At 43.2% G+C, this 15,478-nt stretch overlaps 1 protein-coding gene across 1 annotated transcript in view; it reads right to left on the bottom strand.

Moving 5' to 3' along the window:
* TNC (tenascin C) overlaps positions 1-15,478 on the bottom strand; it is a 204,871-nt gene that overhangs the window by 97,369 nt on the left and 92,024 nt on the right. The window contains 2 exon segments of the mRNA XM_040322752.1: positions 1,788-1,973; positions 10,326-10,589. Of these exon segments, the coding sequence (XP_040178686.1) occupies positions 1,788-1,973; positions 10,326-10,589 (450 nt within the window).

Raw genomic sequence — 15,478 nt, 5'->3', positions numbered from 1 at the left:
GGTCTCACTATCTTGCAGGAGAATAAACCCTGTTCATAGATATCCAAAAATAAAGATTTCATCCAAGAAAGGCTAACTCCAGTAGTCTGTATACAGGTAGTTAAAAGGGGCAGCTCATATAAGTCGGGGATCGTCACCAAATAAGTTCCAAGCAGGGGCGAGATGAAAAAACTTAGTGAACGCAAGGGATAGAAATGGACAGGTGACCAGAATATAAGGTAATTAGGCCTTAAATCCAAAGTGCCTCAATGACTATGTAGTCTCAAGGGGCACAGACTCAAATGTACATAGACAGAGTACTGTAATGCAGTCCAAACCATACAGTCCCTTTCAGATGGTTCTTGATAAGGAGAAGTCTCGGGTAGCCCCTGGGAGAAAACCGTATGCTGGCCCTTTTAACTACCTGTATACAGACTACTGGAGCTAGCCTTTATGAGATGAAATCCTTGTTTTTGAATATCTATGAACAAGACTTATTCTCCTGCACGATAGTGAGACCCGCTCTCTCTCTTGCTACTTTTGAACCTTAAATGTGTCCTGATGAATCCTAACGGTGAAACGCGTTGACGCACAAGGGCTCACTGTATATTTTGTATCATTATAATAAAAAAGACTGCGCTAAACAAATAAAAATAATAACATCAATAAAGATCAAAGGCAGCAATAAAATGCGATAAACATAGATAACATAATACAAAAAATAAACTGCGCCAATGGAATAGACCAGCAACAAGGTGCCAGTACTAGATAAAATAATAAAGTCTCTGAACCCCAAATAAGGATTAAATGGGGATAGATACAATGATTTGATACAGTCCCAAGTAGTAATAAAGGGATCAAGGCGGACCCCACGAGCAGGATAAACAAACACCACCGTGAGAATGACTTCTTGTGAGGAAACCACCATCTAATGGAAAGCCGCTTACCACAACCAAGAGGTTAATAGGCCTATAGAAAACTCCATCCACAGACCGGGGCACCGAGCCAAGAGGGATTCCAAGGACAAAATAGGCAGGGTGTGATCGCTTCCCAAATGTTCGAACGCGGTGACATCAGTGTGCGCTCCCGTACCAGTTGCGTTTCGTCATCAACAGACGTTATCAATGGGGATTTCTATAGGCCTATTAACCTCTTGGTTGTGGTAAGCGGCTTTCCATTAGATGGTGGTTTCCTCACAAGAAGTCATTCTCACGGTGGTGTTTGTTTATCCTGCTCGTGGGGTCCGCCTTGATCCCTTTATTACTACTTGGGACTGTATCAAATTATTGTATCTATCCCCATTTAATCCTTATTTGGGGTTCAGAGACTTTATTATTTTATCTAGTACTGGCACCTTGTTGCTTGTTTATTCCATTGGCGCAGTTTATTTTTTGTATTATATTTTGTATCATTATATATGATTTTTAACTTGTTTTCGAATGCTCTGTACTTTTTTTCAATAAAACATTGTCATTTTTTTCTAAATTCCCAGTTGTTTTTTTGTGCCTCAAAAGTCCGACCCAGGGTTATCTAGTTGGTACCCGTTCTTTTTGTGTTCTCATTATTAGTTTACAGTAGAAAGATAACATTGTTTGTGCTCTCACAGGATATGACAAAGACACTGCATTTATGGCAGGATTACGAGGCATGTTCTGTGCTTGCTGAATGTTTTCTTAGCTCGATAAAAAAAACTAAACCGAATGTGGTCACCACATCTAAGGACTGGTTGGCTTCCAGATGTAATTTTTGTGTGTCTGGGTTCTCTTTGAAGTTGATTCAAAAACGAATACATTGTTTAAAAAACTGACCTGTAAGTGTAGCCTTGGTGGTAGCTTGACTACTCCTGGGCACAGTTATCTCTTCGTGATCACCTCCTGAGAGTGGGGCAAACTTAATCCTGTAGAAGTCAACGTTGGCCTGGGTGTTCTTCCATTCGAGGGTGATGGTGTTATCGGTCTGGGCAACCTTCTTCAGGTTCTTTGGAGCGTCCAGATCTTTAAAATAACCATTACCATAATCAATACATAATTCATATGACCTTTTGTAAGGCTTATTCACAGACCTTACTGTACAGTAGTACTGCTCACTGATTGGTTGCTAGAGGTTACAGCACACAATTTCTTTACTGCAGAGGGGCATGATATACATATGAATGCTGCTGGCCTCAGCTATTTACATATGAATCCTGCCACTATTTACATATGATTGATGGTTATTTACATGTAAACACAGGCTCTGCAGGTGAGTCATCTGTACACAACAATAGGGCAGGGCTGGGCAGCATTAGTAGCAGCACTTCACACTGAGATATCAGGACACAGCACAGGACTAAAACTTCAAGTTACAAGGGAATTTAAACTGGGATAGTTGGCAAGTATGAGGCAGCTGCTTTGGGCCCCACAACAATGACAGGGCCCACGGCAGCTGTCCCTTTTGCCCTGCCTTAAAGATGGCCCTGGTTGGTTATATTAAGAGCCCAAAAAGGACATGTGAGGAGTTGGATTGAAATAATTTCATCTGTAACCAAGGAGTAGTTGTTGAGCTTGATGACTGAACCTTGGCAGCTCTACCACAAAATTGGGGCCTCCAGAAAGATGATCAGTGGCCTCTACTGAGAGACCCAATGGAAATAGGCAAAAAGAGTGCCAGTTGGTCATATTAAGAGCCCAAAAGGAACATGTGAGGAGTTGGATTGAAATTACTTCATCTGTAACCAAGGACTAGTTGTTGAGCTTGATGACTGAACCTTGGCAGTTCTACCACAAAGTTGGGGCTTCCAGAAAGATGATCAGTGGCCTCTACTGAGAGACCCAATGGAAATAGGCAAAAAGAGTGCCAGTTGGTCATATTAAGAGCCCAAAAGGAATATGTGAGGAGTTGGATTGAAATGATTTCATCTGTAACCGAGGAGTAGTTGTTGAGCTTGGTGACTGAACCTCAGCACTTCTACGACAAAGTGGTGGCCTCCACAAAGAGGATCAATGGCCTCTATGAAAGACCCAAAGGAAATAGGCAAAACGAGTGCCAGTTGGTCATAATAAGAGCCCAAAAGGAACATGTGAGGAGTTGGATTGAAATAATTTCATCTGTAACCAAGGAGTAGTTGTTGAGCTTGATGTAACCAAGGAGTAGTTGTTATACTTGATGTAACCAAGGAGTAGTTGTTGAGCTTAATGACTGAACCATGGCAATTCCACCACAAAGTTGGGTCCTTCAAAAAGATGATAAGTGGCCTCTACTGAGAGACCCAAAGGAAATAGGCAAAAAAAGAGTGCCAGTTGGTCATTTTAAAAACCCACCATCTTGTACTATGGAAAGAATTTCGACAACAGGAAGATACTGCTTGCAACCTTATTACATGATAATCCCGAAAAGGTGGGTGTGAGGAGCTGGACTTGAATTTTTCATCTATTAGTCAGGGAACATTTGTTGACCTTGACGACTGAACCTCAGCAGCTCTATCACAAAATGGGCCTTTCCAAAAAAAGATTTGTGACCTCAACTGAGAAATCTAAAGGAAATAGACAAAAAGAGCACCAGTAGGTCATCTTAGGAGCCCATCATCATGTATTGTTGATACAATTGTGACAATGGAAAGAAATAAGGCAGCCTTGCCACCTTACATGTTGTCTCATTTTTTTTAACAATAAATGATGATGGGCTCTCTTTTTGCCCATTTCCCCAAGTAAAAAGGTAACAATACTACATGCAAGGGGCAAAGCACAAGTTTACTAAGTTTGCAATGGAGACCACACACTGTACTATACAATAGGCAATGTATGGAGGAATGTATGATCTGACTAATGATATTGCCTCCTTATAACTTCCTGCTGTCTCAATTGTATAAACAATACATGAAGATGGGCTCTTAAGATGACCAGGTGGTTCTCTTTTTGTGCCTTTCTCCAAATTTAATGGGCAAAGCACAGGTTCACTAAGTTTGCAATCCAGACCACACACTTTATTTCACACAAAGACAATGTATTGAGGAGTGTATTATCTGCTTAATGGATCCAAGTATTAAGAGAATGGCCTTAACTCAAAACGATATTAGGGGCTCATTTATTTGAAATGTTGCCACCTCAACGCCTGAAAAGTCCACACCACTATGCCTCAACCACATGCATTGCACATGGTTTCAGGGTAGTTTCAGCATGGCCCCATTTACTTGACGGTGGTGGCAGGGCCGGGACAACGTATAGGCATGAGGGGCGGCTGTCCTGGGCACTGTGGTGTCATGAGAGGTGGTGGTGGTGGGGGGAGGGCACCACGAGGAAATTGAAGGGAGAGGGGATTTGTGTTGGAAGGAGGAATTGGGGGGGGGCAGCAGGGGGTAAAAAGATTTCTAGGAGGGGAAATTTGGGTGTGTGTATTCTAGGAGTGGGAGGGGGATGGGAGAAGAATATTTGTGCTAAGAGAATCGATTTGGAGAGTTTGTGCTAGAAGAGGTGATAAGGTAGAGGGGGAGGGGATTTGTGTTAGGAGGAGAAATTGTATTTTGGGGGGGGGGATTTATGCTAGTATGTATGATTGGGGGGAGTTTGTGGTAGAAGGGAGGATGGGGGGATATTTGTGCTAAGGGAGGGATTTGGAGTAAGGAAGAGAGAAAATGTACTGGGGGGGGGGGGGGGGGACGCAGTATGACATGTTTGCCCTGGGCCCGGCCATAAGGGTGTATGAAAGAAAAAAGCTTGATTCCCCCATCGACACAGTCAGTCAAAACTATTTTGGCTTCTCGGCGCGAGGGGTGGGGGTGCGGGTGGAGGCCATCCCTGTCGGGAGAACACAGTGATTATTGCTAGTGGCTATAGTCGCCGGCAATAATCACATGTAAGATCCAACATGCTGGTTGTTCCCAAGTGAATCTCGGCCGGTTCCTGATGAACTGCCCGAGATTCGGACCGCCCATTCCCGACTTAGGAGGAAATTTCCTCATTTAGCTCACTGAACTGGACATGATTCAGGCCATCCATGGCCAGCTTAGAAGGCAGTTTTCTAATATAGCTTGCTGAACCGGCCGAGATTCGGACCATCCAACGATTGCTTAGAAAACGATTTCCTCATATAGCCTGCTGAACTGGCCAAGATTCGGACCGCCCATCGCCGACTTAGGAGGCAAATTCCTCACATAGCTTCCTGAACCAGCTGAGATTCAGACCATCCATGGTCGCCTAAGGAGGCAATTTCCTCATATAGCCTTCTGAACGTACCGAGATTCAGGCCATCCATGGCCAACTTGGAAGGCAATTTCCTAATATAGCCTGCTGAACCGGCCGAGATTTGGACCATTAATGGCTTGCTTAGAAATCAATTTCCTCATATAGCCTGCTGAACTGGCCGAGATTCTGACCATCCATGGCTTGCTTAAAAAACAATTTCCACATATAGCCCGCTAACTGGCCAAGATTCGGACCACTCCATCGCCGACCTAGGAGGCAATTTTCTCATATAGCTTCCTGAACCAACTGAGATTCAGACCATCCATGGTCGGCTTAGGAGGCAATATCCTCATATAGCCTTCTGAACTGGCCAAGATTTAAGCCATCCATGGCTTGCTTAGGAGACAATTTCCTCATATAGCCTGCTGAACTGGCCAAGATTCGGACCAGCCATGGCTTGCTTAGGAGACAATTTCCTCATATAGCCTGCTGAACTGGCCGAGATTCTGACCATCCATGGTTTGCTTAGAAAACAATTTCCTCATATAGCCTGCTGAACTGGCCAAGATTCGGACCGATCCATCGCCGACTTAGGAGGCAATTTTCTCATATAGCTTCCTGAACCAACTGAGATTCAGGCCATCCATGGTCTGCTTAGGAGGCAATTTCCTCATATAGCCTTCTGAACTGGCCAAGATTCAGGCCATCCATGTCTTGCTTAGGAGACAATTTCCTCATATAGCTTGCTGAACTGGCCGAGATTCGGACCATCCATGGCTTGCTTAGTTGCAAACTTCCTTAGAAGGCAAATTTCCTCATATAGCTTGCTAAACGGTCGAGATTTGGACCATCCATGGCCGGCTTAGGAGGCAATTTCCTCATATAGCCCACTGAATTGGCCAAGATTTGGACCATCCATGGCCGGCTTGGAAGGCAATTTCCTAATATAGCCTGCTGAACCGGCCGAGATTTGGACCATTAATGGCTTGCTTAGAAATCAATTTCCTCATATAGCCTGCTGAACTGGCCGAGATTCTGACCATCCATGGCTTGCTTAAAAAACAATTTCCACATATAGCCCGATAACTGGCCAAGATTCGGACCACTCCATCGCCGACCTAGGAGGCAATTTTCTCATATAGCTTCCTGAACCAACTGAGATTCAGACCATCCATGGTCGGCTTAGGAGGCAATATCCTCATATAGCCTTCTGAACTGGCCAAGATTTAAGCCATCCATGGCTTGCTTAGGAGACAATTTCCTCATATAGCCTGCTGAACTGGCCAAGATTCGGACCAGCCATGGCTTGCTTAGGAGACAATTTCCTCATATAGCCTGCTGAACTGGCCGAGATTCTGACCATCCATGGTTTGCTTAGAAAACAATTTCCTCATATAGCCTGCTGAACTGGCCAAGATTCGGACCGATCCATCGCCGACTTAGGAGGCAATTTTCTCATATAGCTTCCTGAACCAACTGAGATTCAGGCCATCCATGGTCTGCTTAGGAGGCAATTTCCTCATATAGCCTTCTGAACTGGCCAAGATTCAGGCCATCCATGTCTTGCTTAGGAGACAATTTCCTCATATAGCTTGCTGAACTGGCCGAGATTCGGACCATCCATGGCTTGCTTAGTTGCAAACTTCCTTAGAAGGCAAATTTCCTCATATAGCTTGCTAAACGGTCGAGATTTGGACCATCCATGGCCGGCTTAGGAGGCAATTTCCTCATATAGCCCACTGAATTGGCCAAGATTTGGACCATCCATGGCCGGCTTAGAAGGCAATTTCCTCAGGCGGCCAGCATTCTTAGTTTTTCTCAGCTTTGCTTATCTACAAGACTAACTATTGTGTTGTGGGGTACATCTTGACCTTGTGAACGGCCATTAAGAGTAAAGTCCTGAGACTAGAAGTCATTCTGATGCAACTGTGTAACCTTTACAATGTATAAACAGAAGAAGGAGTTCGTATTCAGATTGCCATTTGGCAATTTTCACGGCTGTTTGCCATGACATTCATGTGTATAGAGAGCTCAGTGTGGAATAAAATATACTCAGTTCAGATTCTTGCTTTAGCCCCTAGCGTTTCCGTTAACCGACTTCTATTATGTAGGAAGCCTGGTGACCTTGTAGTGTCAATCCCTACTGTTTTACGAGTATGTTTGCTATGTACTCTATGTTTTTGTAGTGATGTGGTTGTAAAAGCCGATGTAAAGAATTTTTTTTTTTATATTGGAACATTTTATGAAATGTTCTTCTATATAAAGTATATATATGTACGGAAGTAATCACTGCACTCCAAACATCTTGCTCAATCTCTTGTAACAATTTATTGGCGGGTCCATGGGAGGGTACGTACACACCAATGTCCTGGGTAATAAATTGTTACAAGAGATTGAGCAAGATATTTGGAGTGTGGTGACTTTTATATGATTAGAAACAGAATTGAGCCTCGGCACCCAACGGAAGACATGACACAGAAATCTCACCTATACACTATATTACCAAAAGTTTTGGGACACCTGCCTTTACACGCAAATTAAATGTAATGACATCCCAGTCTTAGTCCGTAGGGTTCAATATTGAGTTGGCCCCGCCCTTTGCAGCTATAACAGCTTCAACTCTTCTGGGAAGGCCGTCCACAAGGTTTAGGAGTGTGTCTATGGGAATGTTTGACCATTCTTCCAGAAGAGCATTTGTGAAGTCAGGCACTGATGTTGGATGAGAACGCCTAGCTTGCGGTCTCCGCTCTAGTTCACCCCAAAGCTGTGAGCAAGGTGAATGCTCTGGGAAACAAGACACTTGTTGCTGAACCCCTGCGGCCTTGACAGCACCCGGAAACCTGAAGATGTGACTCCAGTGTGGGACCAAAAGACTGGCGGTGAGCCCGTTGTGCGGTTCCCTTGTACTATAGCTTGCGAACAGCGGTGTCGCTATGGGGGGTGCGGAACATACTTGGATAACACAGGCCAGAGGGGTGACACCATCAAGTAGGAGTGGCCCAGTTTGGGGTGTGCACCATGACCATGCGCTGCTGATCCAAAACTAGATTGCCCAGAGCCCTGCAGGCTAGACAAGAGAGAGTCCGATTAGGTGGGTGTGTTTTGGGTGACACTATGTTTTATCTCATGGGGGGGGTGACACTATGTTTTATCTCATGGGGGGTGACACTATGTTTTATCTCATGGGGGGTGACACTATGTTTTATCTCATGGGGGGGGTGACACTATGTTTTATCTCATGGGGGGTGACACTATGTTTTATTTCATGGGGGGTGACACTATGTTTTATCTCATGGGGGGTGACACTATGTTTTATCTCATGGGGGGTGACACTATGTTTTATCTCATGGGGGCTGACACTATGTTTTATCTCATGGGGGGGTGACACTATGTTTTATCTCAAGGGGGGTGACACTAGACGAGTAGCGGCACGCTGACGTCATCATCACCCGCCCGCCAGCTTGTGTACTCTGTGGACGGGTCTGCCTGCCTGATGTATATTCCGGTAAGAGAGGACAACCGTCCTGTGTGTGGTTACAGTAACAGTATGGGGGCAGATGTGTATATTCTTGCAGTATTGGGGGCAGATGTGTATATTCTTGCAGTATGGGGGGCAGATGTGTATATTCTTGCAGTATGGGGGGCAGATGTGTATATTCTTGCAGTATGGGGACAGATGTGTATATTCTTGTAGTATGGGGGCAGATGTGTATATTCTTGCAGTATGGGGGCAGATGTGTATATTCTTGTAGTATGGGGGCAGATGTGTATATTCTTGCAGTATTGGGGGCAGATGTGTATATTCTTGCAGTATGGGGGCAGATGTGTATATTCTTGCAGTATGGGGGGCAGATGTGTATATTCTTGCAGTATGGGGACAGATGTGTATATTCTTGTAGTATGGGGGCAGATGTGTATATTCTTGCAGTATGGGGGGGGGGGCAGATGTGTATATTCTTGTAGTATGGGGGCAGATGTGTATATTCTTGCAGTATGGGGACAGATGTGTATATTCTTGCAGTATGGGGGCAGATGTGTATATTCTTGCAGTATGGGGGGCAGATGTGTATATTCTTGCAGTATGGGGGCAGATGTGTATGTTCTTGCATTATTGGGGGCAGATGTGTATATTCTTGCAGTATGGGGGCACATGTGTATGTTCTTGCAGTATTGGGGGCAGATGTGTATATTCTTGCAGTATGGGGGCAGATGTGTATATTCTTGCAGTATGGGGGCAGATGTGTATATTCTTGCAGTATGGGGGCAGATGTGTATATTCTTGTAGTATGGGGGCAGATGTGTATATTCTTGCAGTATGGGGGCAGATGTGTATAGTCTTGCAGTATGGGGGTAGATGTGTATATTCTTGCAGTATGGGGGCAGATGTGTATATTCTTGTAGTATGGGGGCAGATGTGTATATTCTTGTAGTATGGGGGCAGATGTGTATATTCTTGTAGTATGGGGGCAGATGTGTATATTCTTGTAGTATGGGGGCAGATGTGTATAGTCTTGCAGTATGGGGGCAGATGTGTATATTCTTGCATTATGGGGGCAGATGTGTATATTCTTGCAGTATGGGGGCAGATGTGTATATTCTTGCAGTATGGGGGCAGATGTGTATATTCTTGCAGTATGGGGGCAGATGTGTATATTCTTGCAGTATGGGGGCAGATGTGTATATTCTTGCAGTATGGGGGCAGATGTGTATGTTACAGTATGGGGGAAGATGTGTATATATATATATATATATATATATATATATATATATATATATATATATATATATATACAATCGAGTGATTGTTTATAGTGTATACCACATTTACCACTGACTAATGCAGAGTTGTACGTTATAATTGATCAAAATTAGTTGATTAATCGATTAAAAAAAAAAACGATTAATCGAACACGAAAATTGCAATCAGTAACAGCCCTAATAATAATGAATACATAATAATGAATAATTTAATAATAATGAATGCATTTAATCTAAATAATATAATAATAATAATAATAATAATAATAATAATAATAATAATAATAATAATAATAACAATAATAATAATAATAGATTAATACATTTAGTTAATAAATTATTTAATATCAATTCAATTAAAAATGTATATTATTTAATTAAAACCCACAAGCTTTCAATAAAATCTACCATAAAATGTTTTAGGGGTACCTGTTGTAAATGTCTCTGAGACAGGGGAACTTGTCATTTCTCCACGTCGGGATATTAATATCACTTCATACTCGGTGTCGGGTCGTAGGTCATTCATGGCAAACTGAGTTTCATCTTCAGAAAGTTCTATGGTGGTTCTGGGCTCGTTTTCTGTCCCGTAGGTGAGGGAAACTCCATCGATTTCTGCCTGGGGTTTCATCCATGTTATCAGGGCTGAGGTGTCAGTAACGTCCTTCACATCTACTTCACTGGGGGCGTCCAATCCTGGAACAGAATTAGGTCTTTTTATGGATCGTTTCACAGCGTTAATGTCATTAAGAACCATTAGGAACCATTGTACAAGTAACCGAGAAAAGAGGTTGACACACTTTGCATTGTTCTTCATTTTCCTTTTCAGTTTTATATGGAAATTTGGCCAGTGGGAGGACTTCAAGGTCTCAAAAGTAGGGATAACAATTTAGCCAAAAATGTAAGATTTTAGCTGAATTTCACCATTTTGGAGTCAACAAGGAAAGCAAAATTATTATAATTATTTAATTGAAGACATAGCAGTCGTGGTGGGAACAATCATCAATTCCAGACTTGACTACGCAAATGCCCTCTATCTAGGTCTCCCCAAATACCAAATCACTCGTCTGCAATTCGTTCAAAATACGGCCGCTCGACTAGTGACTGGGAAAAAACCATGGGAATCAATCTCACCTTCACTGAGATCCCTTCATTGGTTGCCAGTTAAAGACAGAATCACTTTCAAGGCACTCTGCCTAATACATAAGTGTATTCTGGGAAATGCCCCCCAATATCTATGCGAAAAAATAAAAGCCCACAATCCCAATCACGTTCTGCGATCCGCCAATCAAAATCTATTCCAGATTCCCAAAGCCAGATACAAGTCCAAAGGAGATCGAAGATTTGCAGTCCAGGGACCTCGCCTGTGGAACGCTCTATCAACCACCATCCGACTGGAGTTAGGCCTCGTACACACGACCGAACATGTCCGCTGAAACTGGTCCGTCCGGACAATTTTCCGGCGGATCGGACAGGTTTCCAGCGGACAAATGTTTCTTAGCATGCTAAGAAACATGTCCGCTGGAAGCCTGTCCGTCGGACATGTTCGGTCGTCTGTACGACTCACCGGACATGTCCGCTCGGCCGAAAGCCCTCGCATGCGTCAAAGTGATTCGACGCATGCGTGGAAGCATTGACCTTCCAGGGTCGCGCACGTCACCGCGTTCGCTGTCCGCGGGAAATTTGGTCTGACGGTGTGTACAGCCATCAGACCAAAATCCGCCAGCGGACATGTCTGATGAAAACGGTCCGAGGACCGTTTTAATCGGACATGTCCCGTCGTGTGTACGAGGCCTCAGACCATTTGGCCTTCAGGAGAAAGATTAAAACCCATCTCTTCTGAGGTCAAAGGGTTCTTACCCATGGAATGGTTACAGCGCCTAGAGGCGATTCAGTTTGCATGTGTCGCGCTATATAAGTTTTCACTCACTCACTCAATTGTATTTTTTATTTTATTTTTTTGTGTAATGGGCTTAAAGTATATCTAAAGGCAAACCTTTTTTTTGAATAGAGTAATGAGGGATTAGAACCCCTACCAGGCTCTTATTTCTGTCTGTACCCCCAATAGGGATATATATATATATTTTTATATTATATTATTATATTATATTTTATTATTCTTGCTGTTATTATTATTATTACTTTATATATATTATTATTATTATTATTATTATTATTATTATTATATTATATTTGATTATTCTTGTTATTATTATTAAAGTGGAGTTCCACCCATAAATATAACATTACATCTGTAGTTTTAAAAAAATGTCATTAGTCCTTTACGATTTTTTTTTTTTTTTAGATGCCTTCAAAGTGTTGTTGCTAGGCAGAATAGTTAATCTTCCCTCTTCCTGCACCTAGGTGCTTAATGCTTCCTAACCTACACCGCACAGACTCCTGGGAATGTAGTGGGTGTAACTTTCCAGGAGTCTGTGCACTCCCCAGTCTCAAAGAATCATGTGACTTGGACAGCACAGATGCTGAAACCTTCTCTGACACTGCTTGTGCAGCACTGAGCATGTGCGAGATTTGCAAGGCTGAAATCCAGGAAGTCATACAGTCTGGCTTCATGATGCGCACACTTAAGATGGCCCCAGTCAATTTCTATTTTATAAAGTGTCTAAATGCTGTAATAACCTAACAAAACGGACCTTCGTTTACAGACTAACTTTACTAGAATACATTAAGCTTGTGTATTACAGGGGCATTTATATATAAAAAGTGAAATTGTGGCCGGAACTCCGCTTTAATATTTATATACATTGTTTAATCTATTCTTAAATATTTAATGTATTCTTGTAGCATGCCTTTTATAGTTAAAAAAAATTGCACTGTAAGGTTTGGGAGGTCTATGGATGCTGTTTATTGGCCCAGGACCCAGACTACAGATTACATCATGCGGTTGAACAATGACCGGGTCTACTGCTTGCTCTGCAGAATGAGTTGAACATTTGCATGTCTCGCACCCACATCCCCATCTCACAAGATGCTTCTTTCAGAAGACCGGGGTGGGAGAAAAAGCCACGTATCTTTCCGATGGCCTTGCTTGCTAAATGTCAAAAATGAAAGCAAAACCGACCTTCCAACAAAAGGAGCTTCAGTGCAAAAATTCCGATCTCTTAGTTTCCGAAGACATAAACAATCATCAGAAATTAACTACTTGCCACCCAACTTACTTATTAAAAGGTTCTGACAGCAAACCGTTATACCAGGATTACAGCTGGTACATCCTTTTACAGTGCAAAGAACCCCCCAAGCCCCCCCCCCACACACACAGCTTATCTGCTTTTTGGCTAAGATCAAGTGTAGTATCTGTTCTTATCAGTTGCCAGGAAGTGGCGCTGTGCTAACCAACCCTGGTCCACGGCGGTGGATTAGGGATGGTGGTGGCTATGCAAGACCTCTTGGCGTAATGGCAACCTGGACAGTTAGTATCAGGGCGGACCGAAACCGTACTGCTTGACGAACGGAGGGACATTCTTAGGCCGCCTTTAGAGAAACCCGAAAGAGAAGCCTTTTGGTGAGGATGGAGAACCACTGGGTCGGGCCGAAGGGTCGGGTCCCTTCTAATAGTAGGGGCAGCCAATGCTAAAGGATACCCGTCGTTCCCGCGTCGCGATATTTGAATGTTACGTCGTTTGCGTAAGTGATTCGTGAATGGCGCTGGATGCCATTCACGTTCACTCTGAAGCAAATGACGTCCTTGCGACGTCATTTGCCGCAATGCACGTCGGGAAAGTTTCCCGACGGAGCATGCGCTCTACGCTCGGCGCCTGGAGCGCGCCTAATTTAAATGATTCCCGCCCCTACGGGATCATTTAAATTGTATGCTCTAGCGCCGGGCAATTTTGCCAGCGCGCCCTCGCAATTTACGGAGCTACTGCTCCGTGAATCGAGGGCAGCGGAGCAAATTTGCGGGGGCGCAGGGAAAAATCGTTGCCCTGCGCCTCCGCAAAAAAAGCGCAATTCTCTTTGAATCCGGGCCAATATTTAAAAATTGCCCTGGAGAGCAGATGATTATTCTGAACAAAGGCAGATACTACTACTACTATTATTATTACTGCAAAAAAAAAAAAAAAAACTTGGACTTGATGGACTTGTGTCTTTTTTCAACCTCACCTACTATCTAACTATATGTAAATATAATAATAATAATAATATAATAAAAATTTCCCCGGACAGCAAGTGCTAAATAATCGAAGCCTGTAGAAATAGGGGGCCAAACTGCTCTCACAAACTATATAACAAAATATTTTATTTTTATAAAAAATATATCAAAACCCTTTCATGGTCCTCCACCAATAATAAAAAAAAAAGAGACAGATCTGTTTAAGAAGCCACCAAAGAGGCCCAATCAGCTGAAATTGATGTTTGCCGAACAAGGATTATAAAATAAATCGGTGATTGTTGGGTTGATACGGAAACCACAATGCGCACGCCGGTGACAAATATCATTAGCCAATCAATAGCGTGCCTGTATATTTTTTAACAGATAGATTTAGTGCCTCCCCTGCGACAAGAAACATTTAATGTGAAACTTTTATAGCAAACTCCTGTTTTCACAGATTTATGGATGAATCCTTCAGGAATTCCTTGAACTGGGTATTAGAAAGCCGTTTCGAAAACACAATGCCGTAAAAATGATGGATTTTCCAGGCTCCATTTATGTGGTTCCCCCCCCCCACCCCCACCTCTGCTCTCACTAAGGGCCCCGGCCGTTTTATTGATTTATAACCTTAATTTTCATTCACAAGTCTCTGGAACTATGGGGGAGCAGACATGTTCCTGTTTAGTCTGATTAAATGGAAGGAGTCTTAGCCGGTGGAGAGAAATAGGTCATGGCTGTTATTTTTACATTGTGTGACGAAGCAGCTGGCTTGACTTAAAGATTTGCCACCCTTTTCTATTGGCACTGGGAGCCATGTGTTTTCATTTCCATTCGGGGGCCTACGGGGGTCTAACACTGCGCTCTTTGTCGCCAAGACCAGTGGTCAGACATGGAGTGGGAAGCAAGATTCCTAGAGTGATGTTTGAGCATTTTCAGTTCATTCTTCTCTGCTTATGACTTAAAGTGGTTGTGAACCTCTGAAAATGAGAAATGAACAAAACATACCCTTCCATAATGTGTGCTTGCCTCAATCGAAAGCACTGTCTGTTCTTATTCCTCTACAATCGGCACAAGCCACTTCCAACAAGCTATGCCAGACATTCTCCACTAGGGTTCCTCCAGGGGTGGATAGGGATTCCTTAAACTGTGGCTAACTGACCTCCCATCTGGGTACACAGATACACTTTATGGAAAAATCAGGGGTCTGTTAGGTACAGGAGACATTAGTGGTCTACTGGAATCATTGGGGGTCTATTAGCTGCTGGAGACATCAGTGGTCTACTAGAAACATCAGGGGTCTTAAAGCTGCCAGAGACATCAGTGGTCTACAGAAACATCAGGGGTCTATTAGCTGCTGGAGACATCAGTGGTCTACTGGAAACATTGGGGTTCTGTTAGCTGCTTGAGATATCAGTGATCTACTGGACACATCAGGGGTCTATTAGCTTCTGGAGACATCAGAGGTCTACTGGAA

This window comes from Rana temporaria, chromosome 9 (assembly GCF_905171775.1).
Source record: "Rana temporaria chromosome 9, aRanTem1.1, whole genome shotgun sequence".
NCBI lineage: Eukaryota > Metazoa > Chordata > Amphibia > Anura > Ranidae > Rana > Rana temporaria.
This window is presented reverse-complemented; position numbering and strand designations above follow the sequence as displayed.